The following is a 25,448-nucleotide window of genomic DNA, read 5'->3' on the forward strand; positions in this document are numbered from 1 at the left end:
GGCAGCATCGTGGTTTAGGCCTGCTTTTCTTCAGCAAGGACAGGGAAGATGTTTAAAATTGATGGGAAGATGGATGGAGCCAAATGCAGGACCATCCTTGAAGAAAACCTGTTGGAGTCTGCAAAAGACCTGAGACTGGGACGAAGATTTGTCTTCCAACAAAACAATGATCCCAAACATAAAGCAAAATCTACAATGGAATGGTTCACAAATAAACATATTCAGGCGTTAGAAGGGCCAAGTCAAAGTCCAGACCTCAATCTAATCGAGAAACTGTGGAAAGAGCCGGAAACTGCTGTTCACAAATGATCTCCATCAAACCTCACTGAGATCGAGCTGTTTGCCAAGGAAGAATGGGCAAGAATTTCAGTCTCTCGATGTTCAAAACTGATAGAGACATACCCCAAGTGACTTGCAGCTGTAATCGCAGCAAAAAGTGGCACTACAAAGTATTAAGTTAAGAGAGCCGAATAATATTGCACGCCCCACATTTCAGTTTTTGAATTTCCACAAAAATTTTAAATGACCAATAAATTTCGTTCAGCTTCACAATTGTGTTCCACTTGTTGTTGATTCGTCACCAAAAAGTTACATGTGGTATCTTTACGTTTGAAGCATGATATGTGGGAAAAGGTTGAAAATTCCAGGGGGCCGAATACTTTCGCAAGGCACTGTATATGTCTAGGGAAGCTCCTTTGAACCCCAGTTCAGAGCTCTCCTTTCTGGCCTGGATTCAAAATGTGTTGAATGTAGGTGTGCTTCCTGTTAACAGGAATCCTCCTTGCCTCCAGACATGACATCACCCTCCCCGAAGGGAAGGCAACATCACTGTAACAACCGGTTACCTGGGGTGTTACATAGACAGTATAGAGTGTGTAGGATAGACAAACCTCCTGAACAGTATGTCTGTGTGGGGGGTAATGTACCATGCACAGACCATAAGATGGGGCAGAGATAAAGCACCTAGACATGAATCACATATGAGCAGAAATATAGCAAGAAAATAGGACTTAATGCAAGACAACTAGTGTGAAGTACCTGACTGCAGTGGAAAATAAGGCTCCAATAAAAAAGAATCCATGTAGTGCAAGGCACTGGTAAAAAGTATCTGCCTCCAGCAATGAATATTGCTCTTGTAATTAGGAGTCCATCCAGTGCAGGGATGGGGAATCTTTTTTCTGCCAAGGCCCATTTGGATATTTATACCATCCTTTGGGGGCCGTTCCAACTCCGCCCACAAAGTACATCCTGACTCTGGCACTGGTTTCAGGATGTAACCCTTCATTGAATGCCCTTCAGTGTTCAGTAGTGAACACTGCATGTGTGTGCTAACAGAGCAAGAAGAAATTAATGAGCTGGTGGCAATCAAAATACAGCTCCCTGTACAAGAACACGGTCCCTGAGAATCTGCTCAGGGGCCTGATAAAAGGTCATCGAGGGCCGTAATTGGCCCTGGGGCCTGAGGTTCCCCACCTCTGATCTAGTGCAAGAAGCTTTAAAAAGGCGCTTGCCCAACGTAGTATTGCATCTAAGATTGCTAATAACGTTGTTTTTTATACCACATATATTAGGTGTGTGTATCAATTATGCATGATTCTTTTTCTTGTCCTTTGTTTCAATTGCACATTTCATGCTTGATGCAGCACCCTTTTGTGTAGCCTATTTGCCTACTAGTGGTGCACCCTTATTTATATGTTTATACTGCTATTCTTATGGGCCTGCTTATGCTAGTTATGATTGATGAGGCTGAACTGATCTCACTATATTGTGTCTACAATACCTACTTCCATTTCTGCAATGTCTCCACTTGGCTATGAAATATGTTTGTACTGCTAGCAACAATATCTATGATCAAATATAGGTCTTACCTCTGTCCCCATATGAGTTAGCACTTATACCTTTAGGTGTCATATTGTTATGATGGGCCATTACTTTTCATGCTACTAATTTGTATTCCTGTGACAGGAACTATGTTTTATTCCTGGTGCTGTGCTCACTCATTGATACTTCTCCCTGTTTTTTATGATAATTTTAATCTGTCTATTATTGTACTAATAAAGTTTTCATTATTTTTTATAAGCTTTTTTCACCTATTGCTTCCCTTCATTGTTTTGATATATTGATATTGGAGGTGCGTATTACTGCTGACCATGTCTATTAAATCCTAACCATGCAGGGTGCTCAAACTTTTGATTGGGCCAATTTTCCTTTTGTTAATTTTGAAAATGTAAAAGATGAAAGGAAGGAAGCGTGACATCTTTTCAACTTTAGCCTTTTCAAGGTCATTTTATCTAGGACTTGCTTAAGTGTTCACTATATCAGTAATTTTGACCAGGGTTTCCCAAACCTTTATGTGCCACTGTAATAGCTGTGTACAAATATGTAAAGGGATGTCACAGTGTAAAGGGATCATCCTTCTTATCATTTGCACATGGAAACATGAGTAGCAATGGAATGAAACCGAAAGGCAGAAGGTACAAATTAGATATTGAAAAAAACTTTTTGATGGTGAGGGTGATCAATGAATGGAACAGGCTGCCACAGGCTGGATCCTAACCCTAACCCTACCCCTAACCCTACCCCTAACCCTAACCCTAACTATTTCTGTTTATAGTGGGTTTTTTACTTTATTTTGACGATTGGCAGCTGTCACACATTTCTCAGCATGCGTTTAAAAAACGCAAACGCATGAAAAAACGCATGTAAACGCGTCAAAACGCCGCGTTTTTTTCACCACATGCAAAAACGCATGCATCAAAAAAACGCAGTGTTTGCACGCGTTTACTTGCGTTTTTTCACCGTGCTTTTTTTTGCGTTTTTTACCGCAAAAACGCACCCAAAAAAATGCAAATGTGAAACCAGCCTAAGATAGTCATGCTGTAGAAAATAATTAATAACTAAAATTTTCCATATGTCTACTTTACATCAGCATCAAACATCATTTTCTTCCTTTAGGATTTTCAAAGGGTTAAAAGTTGAGCAAGAATTTCTCTTTTATACTCTCTGTTTCTTCAGAGAGCCATTCAGATTTAAATGGACTTTGTTTGACCTATATATTGGAAAATCCCCAAAATAAATACCATCTTAAAAAACACCCCCCAAATACTTCAAAACTGTTGTCAAAAATTGTTTTGAACCTTTCAGATGTTACATAGAAATTAATGCAAAGCGGAATGAAAAATTGATTGTAATTTTTACTCAAAAATGTTTCTGTAATTTTTTCACTTTTACAAGGAATCACACGATAAAATGGACCCCACAATTTGTTACCCAGTTTCCTCTGAGTGCGCTGATACATCACATGTAGTCAGAAACCTCTATTTGAAGAAACGGTAGGGCTCGGAAAGGTAGATGCACCATTTAATTTTGCAAAACAAGTTGTTAGGGCTAGCGGAACGCACCAAGTAAATATAGATGTTTTATAGTTATAGATGCGTTCGCAGCCCGGGGTCCACAGTGCAGGAGAACCTGCTGCTAGCAAATGGCAGCACTATATGGTGGTACGAACTAGCTCTGTTATTTCACAGAGTAGCCATGAAAGCAAAGCACTGTGCCCTGTTAGACTTCACAGAGGCACAGGCTAACTACCTAACTGAGAGCAGTCAGTGGTCATGCATGCACACAAAACTCCTCGCCGGAGGTGCCAGCATTCTAGGGGCTTATTTCAGCCAGGTCCCTGAATACATACAAACACAATCTCCTCACCTTAGGTGCCAGAATTCTAGGGGCTTATTTCAGCCGGGTACCTGAACACAATCTTACATGACCACACTGGCGCAAAGCACATAACTTAGAAAGATACTAGCGCATGGCCGTGCGGCCATGCAAGCCTTAAATAGTTGCAGCAAATACAGGACCTTCCTAGAAGGACCAATGAGAGGCTGCCACAGAGCCTGAGCACCTACAGGACCTTCCCGAAAGGACCAATGGATATAGCTGCAGTATCTGAACATGTGACCCTCGATCTCCACTGAGAGATATTACTCTGGGCATGCTCAGAATGAGACTTAGTCCTAGAAGCGTCTGCTCGCCGCTGCCCAGTACTGGCTTCAATGGCAGAAGCAGGAAAAGCAGCAGTAACTCTTTGTACAGAGTCAGACTGAGTTAGATGCTGGGACTGACGTCTCCACTGAGCAGGCTCCACTGCGGCAGGAGAAGAATGGGAGACCGCAGCGGAGATGGCCCGAGATTTCCCCTGTGCAGAGGCAGGAACCCGACCCCTAACATTACCCCCCTCCTAGGGCCCCCCTCCTTGGGCCTCGCTACGCTCGAAGGCAGCAATGAGCTGCGGAGCCTGAATGTGCTCAGCAGGCTCCCAGGACCTATCCTCAGGACCGTAACCCTTCCAGTCCACCAAACAAAATTTTTTGCCACGTACCACCTTGCACCCCAAAATAGCGTTCACCTCGTAATCATCCGTAGATGAACCCGATGTCCCGGCAGATGACTCAGAAAAACGGGACATGTATACGGGCTTAAGGAGGGACACATGAAAGGTGCCGCTGATACCTAGGCGTGGAGGAAGGGCTAGATGGTAGACCACAGGATTAACCTGTTCGAGGACCTTGAAGGGACCCAAGTAGCTAGGTGCAAACTTAGTGGACTCAACACGCAGCCTGATGTTACGGGCGGAGAGCCACACTAAGTCGCCAGGAGCAAAGGTCGGGGCAGGGCTCCGATGTGCATCGGCGGAGGACCTCATTCTCTCCATGGAGGCCCGGATGGCTTCCTGAGTGCGGTCCCAAATGTCCCGTGCCTCCACTGCCCAGTCTGCCACCCTGGAGGCAGCAAAGGACACGGGCATGGGCACAGGTACCCGCGGATGCTGGCCGTATTTAAGGAGGAAAGGAGTCTGACCGGTTGAGTCGGCTACATCATTGTTAAGGGCAAACTCTGCCCATGGTAACAAGGATGCCCAGTCATCCTGCCTGGCAGACACAAAATGTCGTAAATATGTGACCAGAGTCTGATTGGCCCTCTAAACCAACCCATTAGTCTCGGGATGATAAGCCGAGGAGAGATTCAACTCAATACTGAGTAGACGACAAAGCTCTCTCCAGAATTGAGACACAAACTGGGGATCCCGGTCACTGACAATCTTGTCCGGCATACAGTGTAGGCGAAAGATATGCTTGATGAACAACGTTGCCAGAGCCGTGCAGAAGGTAGCCGTGGAAGAGGCACCAATTGCACCATTTTGGAAAAATGGTCGGTTGTCACCCAGATAATGGTGCATCTACGAATCTTGGGTAAGCCCACCACAAAGTCCATCCTGACTATCTCCCAGGGCCTGTCCGCCACTAGCAGGGGGTAAAGCAACCCAGCTGGCCATTTGCTGAGGAGACTTGCTCTTGGCGCAAGAGTCACATGTCCGAACATAGTCTGCGACATCACGAGCCATATGCGGCCACCAGTATGTCCTCGCCAGTAACTCAGATGTCCTTTTGGAACCAAAATGTTCACCCACCCTGGATGAGTGAGCCCAAGAGATAACCTCCGGTCACAAACTGGATGGTACAAAAGTCTTGCCCGGAGGCACAGACTCTAGCGAAACCGGGGCCACAGTTCTCAGGCTCTCGTGGGGACAATAAGCCGAGGCTCCTCTTCCTCCTCCACAGATGATACAATGGAGCGACAGAGCGTCGGCACGAATGTTCTTCTCCCCAGAAAGAAAATGGAGGGTAAAATGAAAGCGGGAGAAGAACAAGGATCATCTGGCTTGGCGAGAATTTAACCGCTGAGCTGTCTGCAGGTATACCAAATTCTTGTGATCTGTGAAGACTTGGAAGGGAAAACAAGCTCCCTCCAAGAGATGTCTCCACTCCGAGAAAGCCAACTTCATGGCTAGCAACTCCCTGTCCCCGATGGAATAATTCCTCTCTGCTGGTGAGAAGGTCTTAGAGAAGAAGCAAGGATGCTTCCGAGCTTGAGCATCCTTTTGGAAAAGGACTGCTCAGCACCAACAGATGAGGCATCCACCTCCATAATAAATGGCTTATCTACATCGGGGCGATGTAGGATGGGAGCGCTAGCGAAATGTGACTTAATGGAGTTAAAGGCCTTGGAGACCTCCTTAGACCACAATTTGGGATTTGCTCCCTTCTTGGTGAGGGCAACCAAGGGAGCTACCAAAGTTGAGAAGTGTGGAATGAACTGGCGATAGTAGTTAATGAACCCCATAAAGCGCTGCACCGCTTTAAGAGAATGGGGTTCCTGCCAGTCCATCACAGCCTGTAGTTTGGCAGGATCCATAGCCAATCCCTGGGTGGAGATGATATAGCCCAGGAAAGGTAAGGACTCCTGCTCGAACACACACTTCTCCAACTTGGCATAGAGGGCCCGTAGGAGGTCGAAGACTTTGCAAACATCTCCCCGGTGGGAGTCATTATCTGGAGAGTAGATGAGAATATCATCCAGAGAGACAATGTTCGAGGTGGAGAGCATATCCCAGAAGATGTCGTTCACAAAGTCTTGGAAAACGGCTGGGGCATTACAGAGCCCGAAGGGCATCACCAGATATTCATAGTGCCCATCCCTGTTGTTAAAAGCCGTCTTCCATTCGTCCCCCTCACGGATGCGAATCAAGGTGTAAGCACCCCGCAGATCTAATTGAGTAAATACCCTTGCTCCCCGGAGCCTATCAAAAAGCTCAGATATCAGGGGCAAAGGATACTTATTCTTAACGGTGATGGCGTTAAGACCCCTATAATCTATGAGTTCCCCATTCTTCTTCTGCACGAAAAAGAACCCTGTCCCAGCAGGTGACACTGACTTCCTGATGAACCCTCTTGCCAGATTCTCTTGAATGTACTGCGACATTGCCTCCATCTCTGGGAGAGATAACGGATAGACTCGACCCCGGGGAGGCTCAGCACCAGGCAAAAGGTCAATAGGACAGTCATAGGGGCAATGGGGCGGAAGGGTCTCCGCCGCCTTTTTGGAGAACATGTCCGCATAGGACCAATATTGCTTAGGAAGAGAGGATAGATCTGCGAGTACCTCTGAAGTAGCAACCTGAGCGCACTCCCTCTGACACCTACCCCCACAAGATTCACCCCATTCCAGAATTCTGCCTGAGGACCACTCGATATGAGGAGAGTGGTACTGTAGCCAAGGTATCCCCAACAGTGCCTCATCAATTCCCCCAGGAATGATGAGCAGAGATATAATCTCCTGATGGGATGGCGACATGGACAGAGTAAAAGGGATGGTATGGTGTGTTATCTGTGAGGGCAGAGTCGACCCATTCACCACTCGTACCGTTACTGGTTGAGCTAGCATTTCCAGGGGTATTGCGTGACGTTGGGCGAAGGCAGAAGACATAAAATTGCCCTCCACCCCAGAATCCATGCAGAGCTCTACCGAGTGGGAGGATGAGCCTATAGTAATTGTCCCCTTAAAGGACAATTTGGAGGCAAATGTCGCCATGTCTAGTGTACCTCCACCTACTACCACTAGACGCTGACGTTTCCACGACCGCTGGGGACATCTGGTGGCAAGATGTCCTGACTGCTGGCAAACATGACAGACCTTGAGTGCACAAGCGGTCCGGGACTTAGATCCCGCTCGTGACACTTTCATGGTCTCATGTGACTCAGGGACCAGGACCGGAGATTCCAGAGGTTTGGCAAAGGTGGGAGCCAGCCGAAACCTCTGCCTACACTGGGCTCGCTCTAACCTCTGCTCGTTAAAATGGAGGTCAATACGAGTGGAGACAGCTATTAACTCCTCCAGTGTGGCAGGAATCTCCCTAGTGGCCAGAGCGTCCTTCACGTGATCAGCCAGCCCCCTCCAAAATATGGGGATAAGGGCTTTATCCGACCACTAAAGCTCAGATGCTAGGGTACGGAAGTGGAGGGCAAAATGGCTGACCAAGGACAAACCCTGAGTCAATGCCAAAAGTTGGAGCACCGTGTCATGGGTGACTCGAGGTCCTAAAAAGACCTGTTTCAGAGTGCTGAGGAACAGCGGAGCACTCTGCACCACATGTTTGCCACGCTCCCACAGCGGCGTAGCCCATTCCAGCACCCTGTCCGACAAGAAAGACACAAAAAATCCCACCTTTGCCCGCTCTGTGGGAAAACGTGCAGCCAGGAGCTCGAGGTAAATAGAGCACTGACTCATGAATCCCCTACAAGATTTACTATCTCCAGAAAAATGTTCTGGCAGCGGGAGGCGAGATAATGTTGCAACAGGGGTGGCAGTGGACAAGGTTGCTGCAGCCACGCTAGCAGCCTGTACAGCAACTGCGGTAACATCCACAGCTGAGGTTGTGCTCTCGAGAGCCGCAAACCTACCCTCCAGCTGCAGGATATACCACAAGGATTGCTGAATGTCTGCCATTTACTAGCCAGACCCTGGTGCTAGTATTCTGTTAGGGCTAGCAGAATTCACTGAGTAAATATAGATGTTTTTTGTTATAGATGCGTTCGCAGCCTGGGGTCCACCGTGCAGGAGATCCTGCTGCTAGCAAACGGTGGCACTATATGGCGGTATGAACTAGCTCTGTTATTTCACAGAGTAGCCATGAAAGCAAAGCACTGCGCCCTGTTAGACTTCACAGAGGCACAGGCTAACTACCCAACTGAGAACAGTCAGTGGTCATGCATGCACACAAAACTTCTCGCCAGAGGTGCCAGCATTCTAGGGGCTTATTTCAGCCAGGTCCCTGAATACATACAAACACAATCTCCTCGCCAGAGGTGCCAGCATTCTAGGGGCTTATTTCAGCCGGGTCCCTGAACACAATCTTACATGACCACACTGGCGCAAAGCACATAACTTAGAAAGAAACTAGCGCATGGCCGTGCGGCCATGTGAGCCTTAAATAGTTGCAGCAAGTACAAGTGTGTTTTGGGTCATTGACCTGCTGGAAGACCCATGACCTCTGAGGGAGACCCAGCTTTCTCACACTGGGCCCTACATTATGCTGCAAAATATGTGGGTAGTCTTCATAATGCCATGCACACGGTTAAGCAGTCCAGTGCCAGAGGCAGCAAAGCAACCCAAAAACATTAGGGAACCTCCACCATGTTTGACTGTAGGGACCTTGCTCTTTTCTTTGAATGCCTCTTTTTTTCTCCTGTAAACTCTATGTTGATGCCTTTGCCCAAAAAGCTCTACTTTTGTCTCATCTGACCAGAGAACTTTCTTCCAAAACGTTTTAGGCTTTTTCAGGTAAGTATTGGCAAACTCCAGCCTGGCTTTTTTATGTCTCGGGGTAAGAAGTGGGGTCTTCTTGGGTCTCCTACCATACAGTCTCTTTTCATTCAGACGCCGATGGATAGTACGGGTTGACACTTTGTACCCTCGGACTGCAGGGCAGCTTGAACTTGTTTGGATGTTAGTCGAGGTTCTTTATCCAACATCCGCACAATCTTGCGTTGAAATCTCTTGACAATTTTTCTTTTCCGTCCACATCTAGGGAGGTTAGCCACAGTGCCATGTTCTTTAAACTTCTTGATGACACTGCACACGGTAGACACAGGAACATTCCGTTCTTTGGAGATGGACTTGTAGCCTTGAGATTGCTCATGCTTCCTCACAATTTCGTTTCTCAAGTCCTCAGACAGTTCTTTGGTCTTCTTTCTTTTCTCCATGCTCAATGTGGTACACACAAGGACACAGGACAGAGGTTGAGTCAACTTTAATCCATGTCAACTGGTTGCAAGTGTGATTTAGTTATTGCCAACACCTGTTAGGTGCCACAGGTAAATTACAGGTGCGGTTAATTACACAAATTAGAGAAGCATCACATGATTTTTCGAACAGTGCCAATACTTTTGTCCCTTTTTTATGTTTGGTGTGGAATTATATCCAATTTGGCTTTAGGGCAATTCTTTTTGTGTTTTTTTAATTTAAGATAAATTAAATGAAGATAATAATACCAAATAATTTGTGTTTGCAATCATTTTCAGGAAGAAAATGAGTATTATCTGACAGAATTGCAGGGATGTCAATACTTTTGGCCATGACTGTGTATATATATATATATATATATATATATATATATATATATATATATATATATATATATATATATATATATATATAAACTTTTTAATCATTTTAATACTGTCTTTATTGGATGGTGTCGCTGTCGGAGGTAGCATCTGCCTTCTGTAATTGAGATGTGTGACATGAGTGTCCTACATTCAATAATGCTCTCTGCTTCATCCCTAATACAATTGGCAAAATCAGTGGAGGCCAATTGTGACCTTCACTATTACAAATAAATGCTAGGTAGGTACAAGTCTAAAAAGCCAGCACCTGCAATAGAGTGCTGTATTAATGTGGCATGTACAGATAAAAAATTGTTTATGAAATTCACTTTGTGAGGTGGACAGTAACAGTTAAATGTCTAAATTTTGGACAATTTTCTTTTGTATCAACAATTATTCCACTCTTCACAAAAAAGATTGCACAAGATAAGCAAAAACTCAGTAAAGATGCTTATGTGGGTCACACGGGCCAAGTTACTTTTGCGACCCTAAATAGCAGTGAAATGGATTCACCGTGGGGTACATTTTTAACCTCTGCAGATGTTTCTCTCTATCACAGCATACTGTGAGATGACACAATAACCCCAAATGTGACGCATAGATAAAGAAAGTTTCAGTTCATGTCATAAAGTTAAACGTCATTTCACTGATGAACTTGATGGAGCTTGTATACACTGATCAAAAAAATAAAAGGAACAATAAAAACCCACATCCTAGATATCACTGAATGAAATATTCCAGTTGTAAATATTTGTTCATTACATAGTGGAATGTGTTGAGAACAATAAAACCTAAAAATGATCAACGTAAGTCACAACTAATAACCCACGGAGGTCTGGAGTTGGAATGATGCTCAAAATCAAAGTGGAAAATGAAGACAAGGAACTGATGCTCAGTAGTGTGTGGCCTCCACGTGCCTGTATAACCTCTCTACAATGCTTGGGTATACTCCTGATGACGTGGCGGATGGTCTCCTGAGGGATCTCCTCCCAGACCTAGACTAAAGCATCCGCCAACTCCTGGACAGTCTGTGGTGCAACGTGACATTGGTGGATGGTGCGATACATGATGTCCCAGATGTGTTCAATCGGATTCAGGTCTGGGGAAAGGGTGGGCCAATCCATAGATTCAATGCCTTCATCTTGCAGGAACTGCTGACACACTCCAGCCCCATGAGGTTGCCATTGTCCTGCATTAGGAGGAACCCAGGGCCAACCGCACCAGCATACGGACTCACAAGAGGTCTGAGGATCTCATCTCGGTTTCTAATGGCAGTCAGGCTACCTCAGGCGAGCACATGGAGGGCTGTACGGTCCTCCAACGAAATGCCAGCCCGCACCATTACTGACCCACTGCCAAACCAGTCATGCTGAAGGATATTGCAGGCAGCAGATCACTCTCCATGGCATCTCCAGACTGTCACATCTGTCACATATGCTCAGTGTGAACCTGCTTTCATCACAAGGCGCCAGTGGCGAATTTGCCAATCCTGGTGTTCTGGGCAAATGCCAAGCATCCTGCATGGTTTAGGCTGTGAGCACAACCTTCATCTGTTGACATCGGGCACTCAGACCATCCTCAAGGAGTCGGTTTCTAACCATTTGTGCAGACACATGCACATTTGTGGCCTGCTGGAGGTCATTTTGCAGGGCTCTGGCAGTGCTCCTCCTGTTCCTCCTTGCACAAAGGCTGAGGTAGCAGTCCTGCTGCTGGGTTGTTGCCCTCCTACGGAACTCTCCACGTCTGCTGTTGTACTGGCCTGTCTCCTGGTAGTGCCTACAGCCTCTGGACACTATGCTGACAGACACAGCAAACTTTCTTGCAACAGCTCACGTTGATGTGCCATCCTGAATGAGCTGCACTACCTGAGCCACTTTTGTAAGTTGTAGAGTCCGTCTCATGCTACCACGAGTGTGAAAGCACAACCAACATTCAGAAGTGACCAAAATATCAGGCAGAAAGCATTGGTACTGAGACGTGGTCTGTGGTCCCCTCCTGCAAAACCACTCCTTTATTGAGTGTGTCTAGATAATTGCCAAATATTTCCATCTGTTGTCTATTCCATTTGCACAACAACATGTGAAATGGATTGCCCAACAATGTTGCTTCCTAAGTGGACAGTTTGATTTCACAGAAGTTTGATTTACTTGGAGCAAGGGTATTTGAAGAAAACCGGAAATTTTCTGCAAGAAATCTGCATTTTTTTTTTTTTGCGTTTTTCTCCCGTTTTTTTCGCTTTTTTTTTAGCATTTTGCAAGCGAAATTAGCTTGCAGAATGCTAAAGTTTTCCAAACGATCTGTAGCATCGCTTGGAAAACTAACTGACAGGTTGGTCACACTTGTCAAACATAGTGTTTGACAAGTGTGACCAACTTTTTACTATAGATGCTGCCTATGCAGCATCAATAGTAAAAGATTGAATGTTTAAAAATAATGAAACAATTTAAAAAATGGTTATACTCACCTGCAGACAGCCGATCTCCTCAGCGGCGTCCTTTCCTATAGATGGTGTTATGACCTGGTGGTCAGGACAATAATGGACCTGGTGGTTAAGAGCACACGGAATGACCTGATAGTTACTGATAATAAAGGACGAGCTCTGGGACGTGGGAACTCTGCTGACCGCAATCCCTAATCCTATCAAACACACTAGAAATAGCCGTGGATTGCGCCTAACGCTCCCTATGCAACTCGGCACAGCCTAAGGAACTAGCTAGCCCTGAAGAAAGAAAAATAAAGCCTACCTTGCCTCAGAAATTCCCCAAAGGAAAAGGCAGCCCCCCACATATAATGACTGTGAGTAAAGATGAAAATACAAACACAGAGATGAAATAGATTTAGCAAAGTGAGGCCCGACTTACTGAACAGACCGAGGATAGGAAAGGTTACTTTGCGGTCAGCACAAAAACCTACAAAAAGACCACGCAGAGGGCGCAAAAAGACCCTCCGCACCGACTCACGGTGCGGAGGCGCTCCCTCTGCGTCCCAGAGTTTCCAGCAAGCAATACAACAATAAAAATAGCAAGTTGGACAGAAAAATAGCAAACCAAAGAAATACAAGCTGGAACTTAGCTTCTGCTGGGAAGACAGGTCACAAGAACGATCCAGGAGTGAACTAGACCAATACTGGAACATTGACAGGTGGCATGGAGCAAAGATCTAAGTGGAGTTAAATAGAGCAGCCTGCTAACGAATTAACCTCGTCGCCTGTGGAAGGAAACTCAGAAACACCCACCAGAGGAAGTCCATGGACAGAACCAGCCGAAGTACCATTCATGACCACAGGAGGGAGCCCGACAACAGAATTCACAACAGTACTCCCCCCTTGAGGAGGGGTCACCGAACCCTCACCAGAGCCCCAAGGCCGACCAGGATGAGCCAAATGAAAGGCACGAACAAGATCGGCAGCATGAACATCAGAGGCAAAAACCCAGGAATTATCTTCCTGACCATAACCCTTCCACTTGACCAGGTACTGGAGTTTCCGTCTCAAAACACGAGAATCCAAAATCTTCTCCACCACATACTCCAACTCCCCCTCAACCAACAGCGGGGCAGGAGGATCAACGGATGGAACCACAGGCGCCACGTATCTCCGCAATAACGACCTATGGAACACATTATGGATGGCAAAATAAGCAGGAAGGGCCAAACGAAATGACACAGGATTGATAACCTCAGAAATCTTATACCGACCAATGAAACGAGGCTTAAACTTAGGAGAGGAAACCTTCATAGGAACATAACGAGACGACAACCAAACCAAATCCCCAACACAAAGTCGGGGACCCACACAGCGCCGGCGGTTAGCGAAACGTTGAGCCTTCTCCTGGGACAATGTCAAATTGTCCACCACATGAGTCCAAATCTGCTGCAACCTATTCACCACAGTATCTACACCAGGACAGTCCGAAGACTCAACCTGCCCTGAAGAGAAACGAGGATGGAAACCAGAATTGCAGAAAAACGGCGAAACCAAAGTAGCCGAGCTGGCCCGATTATTAAGGGCGAACTCAACCAACGGCAAAAAGGACACCCAATCATCCTGATCAGCAGAAACAATGCATTTCAGATGTTTCCAAAGTTTGATTAGTTCGTTCGGTTTGGCCATTTATCTGAGGATGGAAAGCCGAGGAAAAAGACAAATCAATGCCCATCCTTGCACAAAAGGATCGCCAAAACCTCGAAACAAACTGGGAACCTCTGTCAGAAACGATGTTCTCCGGGATACCGTGTAAACGAACCACATGCTGGAAAAATAATGGCACCAAATCAGAGGAGGAAGGCAATTTAGACAAAGGTACCAAATGGACCATCTTAGAAAAGCGATCACAAACCACCCAAATGACCGACATCTTTTGAGAGACGGGGAGATCCGAAATAAAATCCATAGAAATATGCGTCCAGGGCCTCTTCGGGACCGGCAAGGGCAAAAGCAACCCACTGGCACGAGAACAGCAGGGCTTAGCCCGAGCACAAGTCCCACAGGACTGCACAAAAGAACGCACATCCCGTGACAAAGACGGCCACCAAAAGGATCTAGCCACCAAATCTCTGGTACCAAAGATTCCAGGATGCCCAGCCAACACTGAACAATGAATCTCAGAGATAACTCTACTAGTCCATCTATCAGGGACAAACAGTTTCTCCGCTGGGCAACGGTCAGGTCTATCAGCCTGAAATTTTTGCAGCACCCGCCGCAAATCAGGGGAGATGGCAGACAAAATTACCCCCTCTTTGAGAATACCCGCCGGCTCAGGAACACCCGGAGAGTCAGGCACAAAACTCCTTGACAGGGCATCAGCCTTCACATTCCTAGAGCCCGGAAGGTACGAAACCACAAAATCAAAACGGGAGAAAAATAATGACCATCGAGCCTGTCTCGGATTCAACCGTTTGGCAGACTCAAGGTAAGTCAAATTCTTGCGATCTGTCAAGACCACCACGCGATGCTTGGCTCCTTCAAGCCAATGACGCCACTCCTCGAATGCCCACTTCATGGCCAACAACTCACGATTACCAACATCATAATTACGCTCAGCAGGCGAAAACTTTCTACAAAAGAAAGCACATGGCTTCATCACCGAGCCATCAGAACTTCTTTGCGACAAAACAGCCCCTGCTCCAATCTTAGAAGCATCAACCTCAACCTGAAACGGGAGCGAAACATCTGGCTGGCACAACACAGGGGCAGAAGAAAAGCGACGCTTCAAATCCTGAAAAGCCTCTACAGCTGCAGAAGACCAATTGACCACATCAGCACCCTTCTTGGTCAAATCAGTCAACGGTTTAGCAACAGTAGAAAAATTAGCGATAAAGCGCCGATAAAAATTAGCAAAGCCCAGGAACTTTTGCAGGCTCTTCACAGATGTCGGCTGAGTCCAATCGTAAATGGCCTGGACTTTAACAGGGTCCATCTCGATAGTATAAGGGGAAAAAATGAACCCCAAAAATGAAACCTTCTGAACTCCAAAGAGACACTTTGACCCCTTCACAAACAAGGAATTCGCACGAAGGACCTGGAACACCATTCTGACCTGCTTCACATGAGACTCCCAATCATCCGAAAAGACCAAAATATCATCCAAATACACAATCAGGAATTTATCCAGGTACTCTCGGAAGATGTCATGCATAAAGGACTGAAATACTGACGGAGCATTGGAAAGCCCGAATGGCATAACCAAGTACTCAAAATGGCCCTCGGGCGTATTAAATGCTGTTTTCCATTCATCGCCTTGTTTAATAGGCACAAGATTATACGCCCCTCGAAGATCTATCTTGGTGAACCAACTAGCCCCTTTAATACGAGCAAACAAATCAGACAGCAACGGCAAAGGATACTGAAATTTGACTGTAATTTTATTAAGAAGGCGGTAATCAATACAAGGTCTCAAAGAACCATCCTTCTTGGCCACAAAAAAGAACCCTGCTCCTAACGATGATGACGACGGGCGAATATGACCCTTCTCCAAGGATTCCTTTATATAACTCCGCATAGCGGCGTGTTCTGGCACAGATAAATTGAACAATCGGCCCTTAGGAAACTTACTACCAGGAATCAAATTAATTGCACAATCGCAATACCTATGAGGAGGTAGGGCACTGGCTTTGGGCTCATCAAATACATCCCGATAATCCGACAAAAACTCTGGAACTTCAGAAGGAGTGGAAGACGAAATAGACAAAAATGGAACATCACCATGTACCCCCTGGCAACCCCAGCTGGACACAGACATAGATTTCCAGTCCAATACTGGATTATGAACCTGTAGCCATGGCAACCCCAAAACGACCACATCATGCAGATTATGCAACACCAGAAAGCGGATATCCTCCTGATGTGCAGGAGCCATGCACATGGTCAATTGGGTCCAGTACTGAGGCTTATTCTTGGCCAAAGGCGTAGCATCAATTCCTCTCAATGGAATAGGATACTGCAAGGGCTCCAAGAAAAAACCACAGCGCCTAGCATACTCCAAGTCCATCAAATTCAGGGCAGCGCCTGAATCCACAAATGCCATAACAGAATAGGATGACAAAGAGCAAATCAGAGTAACGGACAATAGAAATTTAGACTGTACCATACCAATGGTGGCAGACCTAGCGTACCGCTTAGTGCGCTTAGGACAATCGGAGATAACATGAGTGGAATCACCACAGTAAAAACATAGCCCATTCCGACGTCTGTGTTCTTGCCGTTCAGCTCTGGTCAAAGTCCTATCACATTGCATAGACTCAGGCCCATGCTCAGATAGTACCGCGAAATGGTGCACAGCTTTACGCTAACGCAAGCGTCAATCGATCTGAATGGCCAAGGACATAGACTCATTCAGACCAGCTGGCATGGGAAATACCACCATGACATCCTTAAGGGCTTCAGAGAGACCCTTTCTGAAGATTGCTGCCAGGGCACATTCATTCCACTGAGTGAGCACAGACCACTTTCTAAACTTTGACAATATATCTCCGCTTCATCCTGACCCTGACACAGAGCCAGCAAGATTTTCTCTGCCTGATCCACTGAATTAGGTTCATCATAAAGCAATCCAAGCGTCAGAAAAAACGCATCAACATCACGCAATGCCGGATCTCCTGGCGCAAGGGAAAATGCCCAGTCTTGAGGGTCACCACGTAACAAGGAAATAATGATCTTTACTTGTTGAACAGGGTCACCTGAGGAGGCAAGAAACAATTTACAATTATTTTTGAAATTCAAGAACTTAGATCTATCACCAAAAAACAAATCAGGAATTGGAATCCTAGGCTCTGACATCGGATTCTGAACCACTAAATCTTTTTTTTTTTTTTTACCCTTGTAGTGAGATTATCCATCCAAGAGGACAGACCTTGAATGTCCATGTTTACACCTGTATCCTGAACCACCCAGAGGTAAAGGGGAAAAGAGAGACAAAACACAGTGCAAAGAAAAAAAATGGTCTCAGAACTTCTCTTATCCCTCTATTGAGATGCATTAGTACTTTGGGCCACCTGTACTGTTATGACCTGGTGGTCAGGACAATAATGGACCTGGTGGTTAAGAGCACACGGAATGACCTGATAGTTACTGATAATAAAGGACGAGCTCTGGGACGTGGGAACTCTGCTGACCGCAATCCCTAATCCTATCAAACACACTAGAAATAGCCGTGGATTGCGCCTAACGCTCCCTATGCAACTCGGCACAGCCTAAGGAACTAGCTAGCCCTGAAGAAAGAAAAATAAAGCCTACCTTGCCTCAGAGAAATTCCCCAAAGGAAAAGGCAGCCCCCCACATATAATGACTGTGAGTAAAGATGAAAATACAAACACAGAGATGAAATAGATTTAGCAAAGTGAGGCCCGACTTACTGAACAGACCGAGGATAGGAAAGGTTACTTTGCGGTCAGCACAAAAACCTACAAAAAGACCACGCAGAGGGCGCAAAAAGACCCTCCGGACCGACTCACAGTGCGGAGGCGCTCCCTCTGCGTCCCAGAGTTTCCAGCAAGCAAGACAACAATAAAAATAGCAAGCTGGACAGAAAAATAGCAAACCAAAGAAATACAAGCTGGAACTTAGCTTCTGCTGGGAAGACAGGTCACAAGAACGATCCAGGAGTGAACTAGACCAATACTGGAACATTGACAGGTGGCATGGAGCTAAGATCTAAGTGGAGTTAAATAGAGCAGCCTGCTAATGAATTAACCTAGTCGCCTGTGAAAGGAAACTCAGAAACACCCAACAGAGGAAGTCCATGGACAGAACCAGCCGAAGTACCATTCATGACCACAGGAGGGAGCCCGACAACAGAATTCACAACAAGATGGTGTGTGTGTGTGCAGGACCTTCGATGACTTCGCGGTCACGTGAGCAGTCACATGAGCGGTCACGCGACCAATCACAAGACGGCGACGTCATCGCAGGTCCTTCACACACCATCTATAGGAACGGAAGCGGCAGCATGCACCGCTGAGAGGCGGGAAGACTCCGGGGCCATCAGACGGTAAGTATATCACTATTTTTTATTTTAATTCTTTTTTTTTTTTTTTACCAATTATATGGTGCCCAGTCTGTGGAGGAGAGTCTCCTCTCCTCCACCCTGGGTACAAACCGCACATAATCTGCTTACTTCCTGCATGGTGTGCACAGCCCCATGCGGAAAGTAAGCAGATCAATGCATTCCTAGGTGTGCGGAATCCCCGCAAATCCGCAAATTTAATGAACATGTTGCTTTTTTTTCCACGATGCGATTTTTTCACGGAAAAAATGCAACATTTGCACAAGAAATGCAGAATACACTGTAAATAATAGGAGGCATATGTAGGCAATTTTTCGCATTTTTTTCATGTTTTTATCAAGTTTTTATAGCGAAAAAACGCAAAAAAACACGAAAAATACTGAACGTGTGCACATGGCCTTATAGTCTGTTGTTTAAGTGTTCCCTTTATTTTTTTAAGCAGTGTATATAATTGCAGGTACAAGACTTGTTAATTGACAGCACAAATGTTGAAAGAAGCATTTCAGTTATTTACATAGATGATTTGTGTCATTTTTGCTATCTTTCCTCTGCCCCAGCACTATTTTTTCATTACCCATACCCTGTCCTGGCAATTCCAGTATTCATTTGTTAGCACTTCCAGGTCTGTCCTACACATTGCCTCAGCCTCCAAACTTCACTTTTGCTGACTAAGGATTCAAACAAACCCACAGCTTTACCTTTCTGGGCTGTCAACCGTAGTCTGTGCAATTAAGCTCTCTTTTCTGTTTGTTCTATTTTCCAGTGCAAGGATATTTTGGCCATGTCTAGCATCCAAACTTGTCAATGCAGTTGAAAACTTGCTAACTATGTCTCTCTCTCTCTCTTTCTACACATACCCAATCTGCTGCTTATACTTTCAGCTCTCCACTTCTCTTTTTAACCCTAAATCCTCAATTGAATTAAACTGATTGTCTTCTTCCACAACAGTAGTGTAGCATCATAATGATTCGTCAAACTCAATCTGACAGTTGCCCTGCCCCTATCAAAGTGTATCAAAGTGTGTAACTCCGCCCCGCCCCCTGTCAGCCAGCTGTCCCTGTGTCTGGCTGATTTCCCCTTTTGATATAGTTTGATATTGTTAATTTGATCCATCGATTATTATCCCTGTATTTGTTTGCCTGATTTTCCCTTTTGATATAGTTTGATAATGTTAATTTGATCCAACGATTATTATCCCAGTATTTGTTTGACTGATTTTCCCTTTTATCCTGGTATATTATGTATGTCTCTATCAAAATGTTAAATGTCACTATCAAAATGCGACTACTTGGTCTTTATATGTTGTATTAAGTTTACTCTTATTTGATAACCCGATGACAGGAAAAATGAGCCTGTGTTTCTGCACCATTATTTGATACTGCTATTCTCATTTTATGTGTTTTATAACACAGTTTCTCATTTTCAACATCACGCCTACATTACATGCAATGCTTAATAGTGTGATAATTCTCAATATTATGAAAAATGACAGTCATTGTATGAGTTTAAAAGACTTTATTAAAGTGTGTATCAGACACAATACATTGTATGTGGATTATAAATTTTCCAGCGTGTCCAGGGGGCTGTGTTAGTTGTGATATCCAGGTACGTGCCCAGTGTGGTTAACAGATAAAACTTTGCAACGCTAGCTAAACCTCAATATGGTACAGAAATCTTTAAAAAAAAATCGAGTGTTTTTTATAATCACTAGTATTCATATTAATAGTTACTTTTAACTATCCTTTTAGAGTGTCTAGTAGTTTTATATTCTTTGTCTGATATATTTCTACACAAACCTTCAAAACTATTTTGTAATTTATAATGTATCACAGTAGTTTCATATGAAGTTACATCTTGGGCACTGTTCAGACTATTGTAATATCTGTAGCTTAAAATAGAGCCAAATAGCTACTTTCAAATCCGGACATACATCATTGATTTTAATGGGGTCTAAGGGGGGTCTATCAAGGCGTCCCACATAATAGTTATGGAAAAAATAATGCTACAGAATTGTCCGTTCCAGGTATAAAACAAAAATTATGAAAATTATCCTTGATGATAATGTGAAAAAAGCTTATGCAATGGGTTTATGGATCTCTACAATAAACACCATGTGAAGAAATTTGGTTCTAGAACTTGTTGGATTAGTGAATATAATAACGTTTGTCATATTTTATAACATACAGCTAATGATTCTTGCTTTTAACTTGTATGTAACTGGTTAATGTTAAAATCACACACAATAATATTGTTTTGGACTCTATCAAATGACAATGCCAAATTCTGAAAATAGCTATTTTATATTGAATTACTAATGTTTTTCTATAGGCATACTTTACTATGAAATTTTGCATAAAAATCTTCTTGGTTATCCCAAGACACATAAGAAACAAATGCATGACTTTTAGCTCTGCCACATCCACATATATTATTCCATCTTTCTTTAATTCTACATTATTTTATCACATATTAATTTCACAGCTGTCTGTGCCGTCTATTTGCACACAACCATTTTGAATCCATGTTTTGTTGACCTTAAACATTTTGTATAACAGATGTGTTTCTCCTGATTTTTTCTCCCGCAGCTCGCTGAGCGTTACCACTGTACTCATTTCTCTTTGCTGCTTCTGAATGTACACTATTCTCACCCATGGACAGTTTTCCTTTAAAAATATGAATATTATTGAATATAATGTTTTACATATGTTACAGTATTTTATTTTCCTGGTGTTACATTTGTTCATGTATTACTGGCTTTTTCTTCAGTTGTGATTCTTACCTTTTCTATAAAATATGGGTAAATGAATTCTCCAGCATTATCGAGAATCCGTGGGTTAAGATAACGTAAGTTTATATGCAAAAAATCACACACAATAATATTGTTTTGGCCTCTATCAAATGACAATGCCAAATTCTGAAAATAGCCATTTTATATTGAATTACTAATGTTTTTCTTTAAGCATAGTTTACTATGAAATTTTGCATAAAAATCTTCTTGGCCATCCCAAGACACATAAGAAACAAATGTATAACTTTTAGCGCTGCCACATCCACATATATTATTCCATCTTTCTTTAATTCTACATTATTTTATCACATATTAATTTCACAGCTGTCTGTGCTGTCTATTTGCACACAACCTTCTCGAATTCAATGTTTTGTAGATTTTTCTGTCATGCAAAAAAAAAAAAACCTTGTACAAAGTTAAAACATAATTAAAATAAAGAATAATGACCTAACTGGCGGTTTGGGTGATATTGTAAAATCATTTATTGTTTCTACTACTTGGCAATTGTTACATTAAGTTATTTTTATTTTTTCCTTGCATTTTGCTAGTCATTACAATTATTTTGCAGTGGCAGCATAATTTTTCACCGTGTCCATTTGTTGTGTTAGGTGTGATAACCAACTACGTGCCCTGTGTGGCTAACAGATAAAATAGCCACACCTGGTGTGGTTAACAGATAAACTAGCCACAAGCACAGAGGCCGCATCCTGTACAGATAATGTCCAAGAAAACTTTGATCACAGTCATGCCTATTTAGCTTTATGAGTAAGAGATATCCTACAAATAGAATTGTTTTCCCATTTCATTTGAACTGCGATATTCCACATTTTTTTCAGTGTGCATGAGAAAGATTTTAACAAGTAGAACTTTTTCTTAACTATATATTAAATGTACAGTATATTCAGCTATAGAGCTCCTTGTCATGTACTGGTGTGATTTATTGAGGTAAGCTCAAAATTCCTCTGCTGTAGCAAATATACCATTGCTACTTAGATCAAAGAAATGGGAAGATAAGTATAACAAAATAAGCATGTAACAGCACCTGCTAGCTCCATCGGTAGAGAATATTCACATATCCTCCCTCCATCCTTTTGTGAGATCAGTGCAAACAACATGAGTCAAACAGTAGCTTAAATGGGTTTTCCCATGAGCAAAAGTTCATGTTTATAGATCTAGGAATAATAATAATTTCCATAATAAGTGTTAAAATAAATATTGAGTTTAGAAGTTGATGCTGGACCATTTGTTTACTATTCTGAAACTCATCTTTCTACATCATGTCTGTGCATGAAAGTAAAATTAGGTAATTCAAATGCATCAGTGATTTGTATATTACAACATTATAAACATGAATGAAAATACTGGAAATTTTAGTTCTGGAGCAAAGAAAGAACATAGCTTTTCAAGACATCCATTTTGGACAAAAGTAAAAACAAAAGGAAAGTCATACCCAAAAAAGAAAATATAGGCTAAGTAATCCAATGGACTGAAACAAGGTCAAGAATTTGAAGAGAGAGAATGTTGTAGCAAGAGTATTCCGACCTTCCCTGCAGAGAAACACAATATTTTCATTATTTGTAAAATGTAATCATTCACCTAAGTTACTATAACACAATAATATTTGTAGTAGAAAATGTATTTCATAGTCAGCAAACAGTTATTAACTTATACAAAAATAACACTGGAGAAATTTATTTAAAGAGATTGTGTATATGGGGCTGAACCACAATATCAATATCAAACATATCCTGTGAACAAAACTTATGGTGGTCTATACCAATCACATAATGATCTACTGCAATATCATTAGGAAACATACAGTTATATGAAAAAGTTTGGGCACCCCTATTAATCTTAAGCTTAATGTTTTATAAAAATAGTTTTTTTTTGCAAGAGCTATTTCCGTTTCATATATCTAATAACTGTTGGACACAGTAATGTTTCTGCCTTGAAATGAGGTTTATTGTACTAACAGAAAATGTGCAATCTGCATTCAAACAAAATTTGACATAAGTATGGGCACCCTTATCATTTTCTTGTTTTAAATACTCATACCTACTTTTTACTCATTTACTGAAGCACTTTTTTTTGGCTTTCTAACCTCATTGAGCTTTGAACTTCATAGCCAGGTGTATGCAATTATGAGAAAAGCTACTTAAAGTGGCCACTTGCAAGTTGTTCTCCTGTTTGAATCTCCTCTGAAGAGTGGCATCATGGGCTCGTCAAAACAACTGTCTAATGATCTGAAAACAAAGCTTATTCAACATAGTTGTTCAGGGGAAGGATACAAAAAGCTGTCTCAGAGATTTAACTTGTCAATTTCCACTGTGAGGAACATAGTAAGGAAATGGAAGTACACAGGTACAGTTTTTGTTAAGGCCAGAAGTGGCAGGCCAAGAAAAACATCAGAAAGGCAGAGAAGAAGAATGGTGAGATCAGTCAAGGACAATCCTCAGACCACCTCCAGAGAGCTGCAGCATCAACTTGCTGCAGATGGTGTCACTGTGCATTGGTCAACTATACAACGCACTTTGCACAAGGAGAAGCTGTATGGGAGAGTGATGCGAAATAAGCCATTTCTGCAAGCACTCCACAAACAGAGTCGGCTGAGGTATGCAAAAGCATATTTGGAGAAGCCAATTTCTTTTTGGAAGAAGGTCCTGTGGACTGATGAAACCAAGATTGAGTTGTTTGGTCATACAAAAAGGCGTTATGCATGGCGGCCAAAAAACACAGCATTCCAAGAAAAACACTTCCTACCCACAGTAAAATTTGGTGGAGGTTCCATGATGCTTGGGGCTGTGTGGCCAATGCCGGCACCGGGAATCTTGTTAAAGTTGTGGACGCATGGATTCCTCTCAGTATCAGCAGATTCTTGACAACAATGTTCATGAATCAGTGACAAAGTTGAAGTTACGCAGGGGATGAATCTTTCAGCAAGACAATGATCCAAAACACCGCTCCAAATCTACTCAGGCATTCATGCAGAGGAACAATTACACTGTTCTGGAATGGCCATCCCAGTCCCCAGACCTGAATATCATTGAACATCTGTGGGATCATTTGAAGAGGGCTGTCCATGCTTGGCGACCATCAAACTTAACTGAACTGGAATTGTTTTGTAAAGAGAAATGGTCAAAAATACCTTCATCCAGGATCCAGGAACTCATTAAAAGCTACAGGAAGCAACTAGAGGCTGTTATTTTTGCAAAAGGAGGATCTACTAAATATTAATTTCACTTTTCTGGTGGGGTGCCCATACTTATGCACCTGTCAAATTTTGTTTGAATGCAGATTGCACATTTTCTGTTAGTACAATAAACCATATTTCAAGGCAGAAACATTACTGTGTCCAACAGTTATTAGATATATGAAACTGAAATAGCTGTTGCAAAAAAACTAATTTTTATAAAACATTAAGCTTAAGATGAATAGGGGTGCCCAAACTTTTTCATATAACTGTATCACATTGATTAAATCAGTGGTGGCCCGCACTGATGCAAATTCCAGATAAAATATCACAATTGTTTAAGCCAATGTAATCTGTTTAAAGCAATCAAGTATGATGCAGCTTCAATTGTATATGTATGTTCCAGATTATTGCAAAACTTACTTGATGAGCAAAGGAACACATTCAATATTTGGAATTTTGGAAGTAAATGGAGATGCAACAGATGCTTCTAATTCAGAGAGTGAAATTCCAGCATGAGCCATTTTAAGTGCCTGGAAGTAGTGAGAAATGTATAAAATATTTTGTTTCATAATTAACGATAATCTCTGTTATATCCTACACTTTTACCTAACTTTATTTTCAGAATTAAAATCAGCAATACATCTACAGTTCATCTAAATTAAACAACTGGCCATAATAATTTCTATGTGTCAAGGAAGGCTTATAAGTCTCTGAGATTGACTTAAAGGAATTGTCTACCCCTGAGGAAATTTTTGTGTAATGCATGCATTTCTAGAATTCTCTTGTGAAAACGGTCATCATGTGTCCGCAAGTATGTGATTTGCAAAAATACGGACAATAGTCTCAGGCACTTCATTTAAAAAGTTTTAGTGATAAACTCTTTAGACTCTAATCAATACATGACGACAGCTCTGCAAATCACATACATTTTGGTCTTTTGACGACCTCTGGAATGGGCAAGCAGG

General features: G+C 43.0%; 1 protein-coding gene across 1 annotated transcript in view; it reads right to left on the bottom strand.

Moving 5' to 3' along the window:
- The window catches only part of LOC138638117 (probable cation-transporting ATPase 13A4), a 627,752-nt gene that overhangs the window by 99,245 nt on the left and 503,059 nt on the right, over positions 1 to 25,448 (bottom strand). The window contains exons 23-24 of the mRNA XM_069727139.1: positions 24,904 to 25,013; positions 22,741 to 22,837 (exon numbers count right to left, since the gene is read on the bottom strand). Coding sequence (XP_069583240.1) covers positions 22,741 to 22,837; positions 24,904 to 25,013 — 207 coding nt within the window. The remainder of the gene's footprint in view (positions 1 to 22,740; positions 22,838 to 24,903; positions 25,014 to 25,448) is intronic.

This window comes from Ranitomeya imitator, chromosome 5 (assembly GCF_032444005.1).
Source record: "Ranitomeya imitator isolate aRanImi1 chromosome 5, aRanImi1.pri, whole genome shotgun sequence".
In the NCBI taxonomy this organism is placed as follows: Eukaryota; Metazoa; Chordata; class Amphibia; order Anura; family Dendrobatidae; genus Ranitomeya; species Ranitomeya imitator.